Source organism: Manacus vitellinus, unplaced genomic scaffold (genome assembly GCF_001715985.3).
Source record: "Manacus vitellinus isolate BGI_N305 unplaced genomic scaffold, ASM171598v3 scaffold_10_pilon, whole genome shotgun sequence".
NCBI lineage: Eukaryota > Metazoa > Chordata > Aves > Passeriformes > Pipridae > Manacus > Manacus vitellinus.
In genome coordinates, this window is record NW_021938838.1 from 10,569,585 (window position 1) to 10,583,225 (window position 13,641).

General features: G+C 45.0%; 1 protein-coding gene across 4 annotated transcripts in view; it reads right to left on the reverse strand.

Annotated features, from left to right (window-relative positions):
* The window catches only part of ZNF423 (zinc finger protein 423), a 187,452-nt gene that overhangs the window by 122,894 nt on the left and 50,917 nt on the right, over nucleotides 1–13,641 (reverse strand). Inside the window, exon 1 of one of the 4 annotated variants that reach the window (XM_018084879.1) lies at nucleotides 13,467–13,511. The exons of the other annotated variants lie outside the window; for them this stretch is intronic. Coding sequence (XP_017940368.1) covers nucleotides 13,467–13,476 — 10 coding nt within the window. The 5' untranslated portion in view covers nucleotides 13,477–13,511. Of the gene's footprint in view, nucleotides 1–13,466; nucleotides 13,512–13,641 lie in introns of those variants that run through there. 4 annotated transcript variants of the gene reach the window in all.

Below are 13,641 nucleotides of genomic sequence, written 5' to 3' on the forward strand. Positions count from 1 at the left end.
ATTCCATTTCCAGTTTTGCACTGCCACTATTCACAAATATAGCTATATATATTGTCTGTAGAGACGTGAAACATTTCAACTTCTACAGCGGCCTGTCTATCATCTTTCCCATACATAAGACTACACACAGCCTCAAGCTAGCACAGCTGGACCTCCAGGTGCCAGATTAGGAGAAACCGAAAAGGTCTTTTTCCAAGAAAAATACAACACTCCTTCCCCCACTCCCTGTTCACGTGCATGGGTGAGAACTAAGCAGGCTTGAGGGGCTTTATTTATTCCCTGCTACATAACCATTAAGCTCTACTGTACAGATCTGACTCTGCCAAATTCTGTCACTTAATGTTTTGGACGTAAATTACAAAAAGAGACCAGGGAAAAAAATTACAGTAGAAAACAGATGCTCTGGACTACAGTGTTAGGGTTTTCTTCTGTAACTACCATTTCCTTTACAGTTTCATTTATTTATTTGGTAAGGAGAGTAACATGACATGTTCACTGCCATAAAAGAGAAGACAATGGCTTTCCCAAGCTTTGACATTTAAATCCATTCCTTTCCTCGATGAGGAGACAACCACACCCCCCCCCTTCACAAACTAGACTCCCCTGCCAGACAAGGAGCAGTACAAGGAGCTGTACACAGCAGTCAGTAACACAGCAGCAGCACTATACGGTAGAGGTAAGAAACTTTGTGTCTGGGTTTCCCCATGCATGAAATAAGAAACATAATACTGAACTGCTTTGCAAAGTTTGTTTAAAATGTAACTGTGAAATGAACCAGTCTGGTTCAGCAGCTATCTCGAACTGAGCTTTCAACTGATACCACTAATGCTCAGCTGAACTTTGAGTTCAGCTTCTCAACTGACACCACTAAAAAGATTTATACAAAAGCTTTACACATCCATGAAACTGAGCCCTCTTGTGTAGTTTACAGTACATTGAATCACTATACATCAGCACAAGTTTCATGGCTCTTAGGACAGTCTGCAGAAAGCACTGAGAGCAGAAAACCCTGATAAAAATCTGAAACTAGAACAACCTCAGCCCTACTACAACTATCAACTCACAAAATCTACATATTACAGCATCATTGACCTGTCTTGAACTGACCGAAGCTTTTAGTTCAGAAGAGAAGGTACTGAGAGTCTCTCATGAAACTTTTGAACATCATTTGAAATTGAGATCTGACAAGGACCAATAATACTTGTTGTTTTCAGCTTTAACTAGTCACTGGGTCTGTCACTAGTTCACTGCAGCAGAAACTCAGTGATGCATTAACACTTTTCGTTACTAAATTCAAAACAGTTTCTCTTTTATCAAGGCTTCAGCCATGCTGCCTTGTTAACCCAGCTTGCCAGAACAGGCCAGTCTGGCCACAAAAACCTTAGCCCCAGAAAGAGTTAAGTCTTTAAATTAGCCTTTGGTTCTTATTTTATGTGCTTATTTCCAGAGCACTTCCAAATTATATTAGTTTAACAGACTTGTGTATCTAAATCTTTTTAGCCACATGTATCACTCACCAGCATGATTTTATTACAATGGATATGTTATTAAAGCTTAACCTTGCACTCAGTCACTAATCAAAAACAATTCAAGAAAGCAAATCAAATGTTCCAACTACACTAAAATCTCCTCCCTTTAAGCAACAAATAAAGCCTGGCTGGCTTGCAGGGAAAGTTCCATGTATCAGCATACCCACAGCTCACTCAAATCAGGCACGTTTCTTAAGTCTAAATTTAGCTGCTTGCATTTCTTCAGAACTTTAATTCCTGAATATTGTGTTGAACCTACTGAGACTGCTGAAGTGCCAGATCTTAAGGCTGCAGTCATACTGAGATTCATTTATGGCAAATGTAAGAAGCAAAGTTGCTGTAACACACAGGCAAGCAGTTAGGAACAAACACACCAGCAAAAGGATCAGGCATTCAGAAGCTGAGATTCATCTTCCAGTCATGTTGGCAATGCTGAATCTCACCTATGTGCTAGTGAGGAGTACATTAAGCTATTCAACCAATGGAAGAGAAAATGCTAGAATCATACATACATATAGGAAGGTTGATTTCATTGAGACACCACTTAGGTTTTCAAATTCCTCCTTCATTGGAAGCAGAATCAATCACCGAGTACTCATTTTTGGACAGTATGAACCATGCCTTCAGTCGGAAAATACGAGCTCCTAAAACTTCTGCCAGCAAAATGCCTCAGCAGTGGGGACACCTGTGTCCTCTCTGTGCTGGAATCTGCTGCCGAGTTAGGGCAGGTAGGCAGGTTTCACCGGTGGATAACCAGTCCTCATCAGCCTGGGAAGGCAAGCGCGGTGCAAACACCGCCAGTTTTCTCCACTTCTTCTGACAGAAGATGGAACAACTTCTGCTTCGTAAGTGCAAGTTTAAAATTTATATTATAACACTGAATCCACCAAAGCTGCCAAGAGACATTGAACTCGTGGGATCTGTGAAAGTTTTTCACACCTGTGTTTTTCTCCTGTGCCTAATATTATGGGAGGCATTTTGGAGGATTTTACAATGCAAGTTTCAATGAGACACTTACAGTCTCCCTCAGGCAAATTGTCACAGCTGCAGAGGTCTGCTACCCAGCTGCCAATCAAGGCAGGCAGGGAGTATGTGCAGTGAAATCACAAAAAAGGCAGGCTTCATTAGACTGCTGAAACCTAACTAGAGGCTATCTGGGCGTGCTTGAGCCCTTAAAACAAGGTTGCTTTAGAAAAAGGGGTTTTTTCCTTCCAGCTCAAGAAAGGGCGCTAGTACTCACTGAGGAATGTATCGGTGCCAACTTTCCCCTTTGCAATTCAATGTTTATTTTGCTCTGTCTAAAAAAAGAAATTACATCGCCCTATAAGCTTCTATTATTAGATTAGCTGATATAGCTGGAAAAAGCGGACAAGATTACAGGTTCCACATCCCTCTGCCAGGTCTCAGAAGTGAGTTTACTTTTTCCAACTCCAGAAGCTGCTCCAGTGAAATATTATTCCTTTCTGCAACCTTTCCTTCCTTTATTTCCTTGGAGCACCATAGCTACAAAAACACTGGTATTAAAGACAAACTGTACTGGAAGAACTGGAAGAGCATTTTTCTTCCTTCACACCTAACTGAGAAATATTCTCATGGAACCAACTGCATTTAATGAAAAAAGTGTTCTGCAGACAAGGACAAACACACAGAAGTTCAGCCCAAATGATAATCAAGTGGGAAATTTAAAAGCACATGGAAACAAGTGGCATATTGTAAGCCATTTAACAAAGTTAATTATAGGTATTCACTACATCTGGTCTTGGCCCCTCTTCAGCAAAGCATTTAAGCATGTGCTCAGGTTTAAGCAACTGCAAGCTGAAAAGCCTACGTGTCCAGTCACGTGCTCAAGTTGGGCATCTGCTGAAGTACTTTGCTGAGGCAGGACCACAACATATAATAAGAATCGTCCTGAAAGTTATCTAATAAACAGCTGTTATTTTAAGAACTGCACAAACACAACACACATTTTATGTCCCTAAAAGAGCGGGTGGCATGAAGGTATAAATCCACATCTAAAATTGTTTCAGACCTGAGTAAAAAGAAAAAGGCAGGCATTAAACTAAAGCACAATCAGACTCTTCAAACTGCATATTATCCTCTGTCCATTGCCGCACTTAATCTTTGTTATCCTCACTTCTTCTCCGTTACTTCTTATTATTTCTTATTCTCATTATATTTTGCCTCCAATAAATTCTATCAGGAAAACAGGGACAATGTTGGGGGTTTTTTAGGAAAAATTTGTGCCCATTTAGATCTTCTGAACATGAAAAACAGTGACAGAAATGTTCAAACATTAATGCTGAAGTGGCTGAGCAGCAGACCTCTAATTTTCAGGATTTTCAGACAGTCACAAATCCTTATAAAATAAAAGGCACTGGGGAAAACTGAGCCCCCTCCTCCGCCCCCCCTTCGTGGCGTTTAGAGTTAAATTGGGCGCGGGTGCTTTGAGTCCTTAAGTTTGAAAATACTGGGCTACCTATTTACAATTACAGCCGCATTTCCCGAGCGAATTGTGCTGTGACGGCTGAACCCTGCAAATGTCACCGGGGCCGGCTCGGGCAGGGCGCAGCAGCAGCAGCAGCAGAGCCATTGTTGCTGGGGCCCGGAGGGAGGAGGCTCCGCCGAGGCAGATGGGGACCGCGGTAATGCGGAGCCTCCCCGGGGACACCCCGGGCACGGGGCTCAGCCGGCACCACCTGCCTCCCTGGGGCTGCGGGGGCGCCGCGGGGCTCCCCCGCACTGCGCGGCGGGCCGTGTGTGCCACCCTGGAAAGCGTGGCACGGGGGTGCCGTGTGTGCCACCCTGGAAAGCGTGGCACGGGGGTGCCACATGTGCCACCCCAGGCAGCCTGGCAGGGGGATGCCCTGGCATGGCAGAGGGGTGGTACATCTGCATGTGCCACCTCAAGTGGTCTGGCACCCCAGTGCCGTGGGTGCCACCACCCCAGCTGGGTGCAGCTACTTGTTTTGTGTGTCCCGTGATGAAGATGCAGCACACAGAGTCATAACGGGGTTCTGTGATTTCAAGACAATAAGAACCTCCAGCCCTTCTCTCCTGCTAATAACCTCCATATTGTCATCTATCCTACCTGAGCTAACAGTTTATAAACCACCACCTGCAGCTTGTCCCTTATAGTTTATTAACATACACTAATAAACAGTATGCTTCACTCCCACTGTGCTGCCAAGTGAAGCCAGTCAGAATAACTGCATTAGCTTTACTGTTCTTTCTCAGCACATTTTTCCCACATGGGAACAATTAGGACAAACTCCCTCCAGATTATATTTCGAGATCCATCATATTTGCAGGGAAATAACAATAACAATAATGATAATAATATTAATAATAATAACAACAATAATCTTTTTCACAAATGCATCCGTAGGCATCTACAGAAGATTAACCTGACTGACGTTACCAAAAGTGATAGGCTCTTAACCTCCTCAGCAGTTCCCCTGCACGGAAAGGGTTAATGCTCCCCAGGCTCTGACTTACACCTATTATGCTCAAGTTTAAAAATAAGATGTGAAAGATGCATTATATAAGGCCAGTACTGCTATCCTGCCCATCTCCTATTTTGGAATTAAAGATCATCATTGCTCACATCAAAGGGGCTGGGTGAGAATAAAAGAAAAGACAGGAACAATGAAAATAGCTACCCGACACGAACCAGATCAAAGGACCAGGCACAGAAAATGAGGAGCTAGGGGGTCCTTTAATTACTGTCCACATCCTCCAAGTCATGTGGTGAGAAAGAAGGGAAAAAAGTTTTGAAGGCCACTGGGTTTTGTCTTGCTGTGGCTCCTGTTTCCATAGTCTGTGCCAGTTCCCTACAAACTGCTCTGCTTTTTATTTTTTTTTTCATTTTATTAAAGTCAAATAGGACTCCTGGACTCCAAAACTCCTCCCTTATGCCAGGAGGGAGGAGAGAAGGAGGGGTAAGAGGGGCAGTAGTGGAGATGGTCTATAGCAATTGCCTGTAACAATTTCAGGAGGACTGCTCCAGGCAGCGCCCCGGGAGCTGCTTTGGGAAGGAGAGATCTGGCTACCTGAGGCTAGTCTTTATTTGCAGGCCTCCTGGGTTGAGAAAACTTCAAATTCACATAGGGCACTGCTCCATGGGGCAGCAGATCAAACCTGGCTACTAGCTGTTTGAGCTCAGCAGCAGAAAAAAGGATTGCTCTGGGACTGAGCATAAGTAGAAGCATGATTAAACTTCAAACATACCCCCCCCTTTTTATACACAACAGACAGTTATGGCTAATATTTCAATATGGACTTTAAAAATACACTGCAAATAACTTACTCCAGCGTGCTGGCTGCAGACTTAAAAATAATAAAAATTTAAACTAGCTGTATTATTTCAAGGAAGTCAAATGTTCAGATTTACCTTTCATGAATCATTAAAGGAATGTCAAGTTATTTAAAAGGATCTCTTTTTATTTAACTCAGTCAGCAAGATTAAAATTTGGATATTTGACCACTGACTGGAGTGACACATTGTAGTATTTACTTCCTTCTATTTATGCTTCAAATGTGGTGCGTTTGTTTAATTACTCCTGACTTATGTTTCACAGAATCACAAAATAGCAAGGGTTGGAAGGGACCTCTGGAGATCATCTAGTCCAACCCCCAGTGTTTATTTTTAAAAAGACAGTATAAAAATACGTGTCATAAGGAAATAATAGAACAGGGATTTAAAAATTCATGTGCAAGAAGCTGACCAAACTTTCTAGGAAATAACAGTGCTTTGTCACTTTTAAAAATATTCTGGATAAGAAAAGCTCTGGGATGTTCCCAAGAAATTGTATTTGCTAATATAGATACTAGAAGTGGACACAGACAGAAGTTCACTGAAGAGGAAAACGCATTCCTGTCTCAGGTCAGTTTGCTTGGATTTATGCTGTATGCCAAACTAGAGCATGAAAAGCATTCAAACAGAATTTTATAGACTTTGAAGACAGAAGCTAATGTCACCAAGACAACATCTAGAAAAGGAGAACACAGGACACAAAGGCATCCTTCTTCCCATCCTATTTACAGCTTGGAAACTCCTTAGACAAGCAGTAAGGATGATCTTTTAAGAGGCAATTTAGCCTCCAAACTCCAATGAGTGCCAAGTTACTTCTTTCTGATGAAAGTTGCCTCCATCGTTTCCTGCTCTTGGACACTAACATACCATTCTCAGGAGGACAGCTGAGGACTAAATTAAGCAAATATAGACTACAAAGCTGCTCTCCAAAGTGGGCATCATGCCTAGGCTCTACATCTAAGCAGTATGCTAGGTACGTGTACCAAGTTCCAGTTAGCTGTCTTGCAAACATCCGCGTTGGGAACCTTGCCCAAGCAAGCCTTCAAAGCTACTGTGGCTCTGGTGGGATAAGCATGGGAGCAGTGGGACTGGGACATGTGCCTCCTTGTTACATGTCTCAAAGTACCACATTATCCATTTAGATAGCCCTTTGATTGAGAGCGCTTCCCTTTTGGGCTTAGCCCCAAATGCTAAGAACAGATGAGATGGTTTAAGAAAGTCTCCAGGTAAAACATGAAAAGGATGCTTAACATCCAGCTTCTGACGAATAGCTGCACTCAGGGAGCCACAAGGGCTAGGGAAATAAACATGGTCAATTAAATGAACTGATTGAAAAGAAATCAGAGATCACTCCAGGGAAAATCTGAGATGCAGTCATACAGCCACAGCAGTCTTTTTGGAAGGTGGTAAATGGGGCAAAAGGCTGGAAGAACTGGAGTGCCTTACTCATTTGGCAAAAGGTGGTTGCCATAAGGAAAGAAATAAACTTTAAAGGAAATAAAAGACAAAGAAAAATCCATGATGGGTTCAAAAGGGGGCTCAACCATCTCACTCAAAGCCTCTTGAAACCTGAGCACTGAGTAGGAAATTCTAATGGGAAAATACAGTGAAGGCTCTTCAGCAAATGTTCTGTCCTTTCCATAGACTGTCCCACAAAATGCACTGGTAGATGCTGAGAAATCTTCCAAAACACTCCAAAATTAACAAGAAGAAGTGCAAATTAATAGGGATGGTGCTGAATAAGACTATTTTTTTATCTCACTACAAAAATGCTAACATGCTCATTCATGGGAGAGACTAATTTTCTAATAGTTCAGCTATTTTTCATGCATTTGTTCAAAGGACCTTAGGAAGATAGTGGGATCCCCAAACAGAGCTGCCAGAAGGTAGCATGGGAGGGCTACCTCCACTTTGTATCTTGCCTTTGCATCTTTTAGAGTAGATGCTGGGGCTGCCCAAGCCACGGTGTGCTTTGTCAGGGCCCTCATACATAACTGGAGAAGGCTAAGCATGCATGAAAAGCACACTTTTCCCCTAGATAAGTAGTCTGGAAAGACTGTAAATATGAAAACAGGCTGTTGAGACAATGCCAGTGTATCTAAAAATCAAAAGTAATGAGCTCAAGCTGCCGTCACTTGGAGCATGTGTGCCTTTTCCTGTCTCTGGAAACCCAAGGGTATTGCTGCAAAGGGAGGGAAGTCCTAAAGTGGTCTCTAACTCAAGAGAAGGGCATCTTGCAGAGCTAATTGAGTGATTTACTCAGGAATTCAAGCAACACTTGCTGTTGGGACTGTGGAATTCTGATTTTGACTGTGGAAGTCCATTATCGGGTTAATTCTCATTTAACTTTGCTAGAACAGAGCACTGCTCATTGAGCCTTTTCAACCTGCACCAGAAATAAAACTCAAGCTTCACATCCTGCTACAGATTTCTTTTTTCTGAGAAGGATCAATTGCAGAGTAATTTTGTCTGGAAAGGACACATGGAGATCACCTCCATATAAACTGTTTCTCAAAGTCATTTTGTTGCTACCACAAGAAAGTCACCAGGCATATTGAAGAAAATATCACTATGGGTTTTTTAAGATACTTTATAAGAAAAATGACTATAACAGACTAGCTCCTGGAAGCCCATCTCTCACTGGGTAGAGGAGATACTACCTGGCCAAGCTTCCTAGAACCAGGACATTTGGTTCCCACGTCCATTTCTGTGATAGTGTGCTCAAGTGCAGTACTTACGTTACTCATGTACACAGAGCTCAAACCTAAAGTAACTGATGCCTTACTGAACTTGCCCTCTTATCCTATATGAGATACATACTCATATTGATCATTTTTGTGCAATGAGTTGTGCAAATAAACCTTAAAGCTTTTCAATTTTAAAACATTTTTAAAGACTCATGTGAGATTCCTAATGCAACTAAAAACCCTGCAGCCAATCTGACCATTTCCCTTCAACTTGGATATATTCCAGCATGCTTCCACAGCACCAACTTCAAACAACCTAGTGAATTTTCTTATTCTCTGGGGCAGATGCAATGTTCTGGCTGTGACTTGAGTGAAACTCTGCAAATTATATGGCAAAAACAACCTTAGTGTCAGAGAAATCACCTGAAGACCATGCTATACCTTAATGACACTTTGGTAATAGGTGTAACCCACATCCAGGAATGGAAGAGGACCTGCAAGGACCTTGCAGAGGGTTGCAAGGCCACACAGGCCTGTAAAAATGCAGGGAAGAGGAAACATCATAGGAAAAGCAGGAGTTGCTTTACTCAGAAATGTCCCAAGTTCTTACCAAAGGGACAGAAATCGTTTTAGCAATATATCCCTCTACATTCTTTCCTTTTCTGTTCCCTCCCACGCTGGCATTTCCCCTCCATCCATTGCCACCTCCCAAGCAGCTGCTACCCTGTTATTACTCTCCTACCTCTATTGCTCCAGGAATTTGCCCAGCTTTTCCCCTAGTATGTTGTCTATATCCTACTGTACATTTAAAAGCTAGGATGTGGCAAAACAAGTGTACAAGCCTGTTTCCCAGTGAACTACTGGGAAGGTATCTTCCAGGTATCTTAACATACAGTTGTCCTCCTTTATCCTCTATCCAACAGTGTGCCTTTTGAGCTTGCTCTGGGAAAGGCAAAGGAATACAGATAAAAGTCACTTTTTAAACAAACCTTAAGACTTTGTTCATCAGCTGATGCTCCACTTGAAGCTCAAGAGAAAGATGCCACACTGATGTCCTTACTTAAAATGCTTTTGATTGGTGGTCTGTCATTCACAGCTCACTTCTGCTTCAGGGGACTTCAGCAGAGGTGCCACCACAGCCCCAGGGAGTGGGGTGGGATCCCCTCTCTGCTGTGTGGGCACCCTGAGTGAGCACAGTCAAACAGATAAGGGTGAGCCTGTGCTGCCCGAGGCTGGGGAGGAACAGCCCCTCCGGAGGCTGCCCAGGGAACCTGCTCTGAGTTAGTGCAATTCCCCCTGTCTCCAGCCCAGCTGATGAAAATCACCCCTTTGCAGGAAGGAGGAAAGCACAAGCCCAGGGCAGGTGCCACCTGCAGCTCCCTGAGCTGAGTAAAACCTTCTGCCTCTGCCCCAGCTCGGGCAGGCAGCCCCCTCGGTGGGCACAGACCCCACGGCACTGCCAGACATGGGGCAGACAAGGACAGGGACAAGGAGCAGCCCCTACAGCTGCCTTGCACCAACACTCGCCCCAGTATTTGCTGGCTGGCCTGGTGGCCACAGCCTCCCTCCTTCCTCAGAGGTGCTGTCCCCGCTCTGCCCCCCACACAGTGCCTGCTGCCTCCCTGCTTCCCAAAACTTCCTCCACCTACCCCTGCCTACGCCCTCGCCATCCCTTTCCCCACGTCCCATCCCACCCACTGCAGCCCCTGGCCCCTCTCCACCCCACAGACACGTGTGTGGGTCAGGAGAACAGGTCCCACCTCAGTGTGGGGAGCGCAGCGTGTCCGTCCTGCCGTGGCGGCTCTGCTGTGGCTGCCTGGGCCTCACACACCCGGCACCCGCAGTGGAGGTGACACAACACAGGAAAACCTACAGCCACCTACAGCCTCGACCCGGGAGAGCGTGGCCAGCGTGCTTTTTGTTTCAGTTTTAAGTTAAAACCTGCCCCCTTTAATTTCAGGAGTTTGTTCGTGAGAGGCCATTTCCTCCAGCTGCCTGTGACTGCCAGCTGCCAGCGCCCTACAGACTGGCCAACACCCCAAAAACTCAGCATCGCCCCTTAGCACGGGAGTCATTTGTTCAGTGTTTCCAGCAGAAGCAGATTTTGTCCTTTCCCCACAGCCCTCCCAGGCAGGGCTGGTGGCTTGGCCCAGTGGGTGTTCAGTGCCAGCAGCAGTGGCTCTGCCTCCCACGGCACAGCCCTGGCAGCAGCCCTGCTGTCAGCAACGTGCCTTAGCACAGAGGTGGGCAGGCACTGTGTGGGTGCACCTTATCTCCATGAATTTTACTCACTTTTATCTGTACAAATGACCTCACAGTGTTTTTGTTTCAGCACTTCTTTTCCACATCGCTGTCAGCACTTCTGAGGCCAACAGGATGAGGAAGCTTGGCCAGGCTGGGAAAGGTCGGAGGAGGATGAAAGGGGTGCTACCAAACACTGCTCTAGTCTAAAGACATCTGACTGCCCAGGGGCAGTTCATCAGCTGTGTTCAAGGTAGAGAAGGACAGTGTCACCCTGTTAGTTACACTGCAGTGGCCAAGAAGACCAGAGCTCATTACATTTGTGGTTTTAATTATACTGGAACCTGAAATGTCAAAGAGGGGAGGTTGGCAGCATTAACCCAGTAGGCTCTCAAGCCTATGAGGAGAAAGAAAAAAAATTCTTCTTTCCACACAAGGACTCTCTAATCTGAACCATGTCCTTGCCAAAGTTGATCAGCGATAGCTATGTTGGCATTAGGCCAAAGTTTTTACATGGTGCCTTCAAGAAAGTCATCTTTCTTCACAGCTGACTTGCCCCTTTCATAACCAATGGTCATGACAAGGCAGATTACCAGCTCTTTCAGCAGAGGAGACCCATTAGTCTGTTTGATAGGGTATCAAACAGGGTATCAGCTGTGATTCACAGCAACAACACTCGGGCTTCAGGATACCCTGCTCCCACCCATACAGCCAGCAAATGCTACCCTGTTTCAGGAGTTGAGAAGAAATCCTATGAACTCTGGCCCATGCACTAAGAAATTTTCTGCTGCCATTCCAAGGAAGACATGACAAAGCTCCAGTGAAAATCCCAGCTTCTTCATAAGACAAACCATAGTGTCTTACCCTAATAAGGCCCATTCATTTCACTAGCCCATACATACATACACACACTTGTTCCAGGATGGGAACCAATAAAACCAACTTTTTATGCAAATGTGGGTTGCCATAGCCCCTGCTTAACTTTTATTTCCCAGGTTAGGGTTGGAGGTTTTTTTCCTACACAACATTTGATCTCTAGTCCTCCGGCACTACAAGACTGCTTTCCTACCCACCCTATACAGTGGCTATATGGGAAGAAGAATACACTGTTAGAGCCTGCAAGGTTCATTTAAGATATACAATACCCTAATACAGTCTGTTAATTCTTAGAGAATGATTTTTAAAACGAGCAAGGAAATGTCCTCCACTAAAGAAAGAAAACTCTAACGTGTGAAAAAGTGCCAGTTTAGGTCTATGGTGTCATGGTCCACAGGGGAGGCTTTTCCCCTCTCAGTACTAATTACCTGCTAGGCAATATACAGCACTATACATTAAGCACCCTGTCTGATCAAGCAGAAGACTTTTTTTAATGGTTTACTAGTTATTAGGTATCCTGCACTCTACATGCTGTGCTGACATAAGATTTTACTGCTTGCAGATGCAGTTGCCAAAGACTAAAAGGTTTTATTTACTCAAAGCACACAAACTACTACTGCTCCTGAACACTGTATTGGGGGAATCCCCTCAAAAAGTGAAGAAAAATTTCTGGCTGACTACTTGCTAACAAAAAAGAGCCAAATTGGCTAAAATAAACATGGAAAGTAACTGTACAAAAATACAAACGACACAAATCTCTGTTTTCCTGTACAGACATCTTGTGCTATGGGGTATGGGCTTGTGGTGGGAAGCAGGAGAGGAAGAAGAGCTGCAGAAACACCCAATGCGTGCACACCGTGCACCAGAGTCCCCAGACAATCCCCTCCTCTGGTGTCACTATCCTCTGGCTTTGAGGGCAAAATTGACTGCTTGTCCTGCTAGCCTGCAAGCACACAGCCCGGCGACCTGACAAAGCCATTGATTTTCCTTGTCCTCAAAAGCACGCTCTGCTGAGCTCGGAGCGGCATGATTCTAACTTTGAGGGGCCTGCATTTTACTTAATTGTGCCTTTTCTTGGCCTGAATTTCCCCCAAAAAGCTGAAGAGGGCATGTGCTTATTATCTTTTAGTGCAGCATGTGCTCGGCGCAACCTGAGCTCTTCGGATACTTTCGGCCTGAAAATTAGAAAAAAAAAATTAATTGCGAAGGAAAAAAAAAAAAAAGAAAAAAAAAAGAAAAAAAACAAGGGCTGCTCTGCGACTTTGATTCAATCAATTACCATTATCTTCCAGCGCAGCCCTCTCTCCCGCCCCCCGGACCAGTTGTGTTTAACTTTCTTTGCCAGTCGCAGCGCGCTGGCGGAGCGGCGCTGCCGCCTGGCTCCCGCGCGGGGCTCCTTATCAGCCGCTCCCAGTCAGCGCCCGGCCCCGCACAGCCTGGCAGGGACCCCCTCCGTCCCCCTGCCGTATCTGCCGCCGCAGCCCTCCGCGGGCGGGGAGGGGGCCCGCCGCCGCCCCCCGGCCCTCTCCACCGCCCCCCGGCCGGGCCGGGCTCTGCCGCCGGCCGCCCCGCTCCCGCCGAGCCTCCTCCAAGCGAGCCCGAGCCGTCTGAAGAGAGGCAGGAACAAAACCGCAAATTTAGATTAATAAAGCATTTGTTGATTCTACAGAAACTTAGCAGGCCCCTAAGAAATCCACCAGAGACCTGTGCAGCTCCAGTAATTTTCTGTTATATTATCTTTCTTGTAAAATACTTCCCCAGACAGAGCCCCCAAAGGGGCTCAAATATCACTGTGACTAACCGAAATCAATGTGCACTCACCTATTGACATTTTTACATAGTTTTTGGATTTAGTATCCGGCCCAAAACACAATCAAATCTTCTGCCAAGGAAATAACAGGCACTTAGCTAGTCAGCTATTAGTGTTACAAAGGAAAAAATGTGGGCACCCAAGGGAGATGGGAGAGACGGCATTGACGTCAGGGGTAATTGGGTG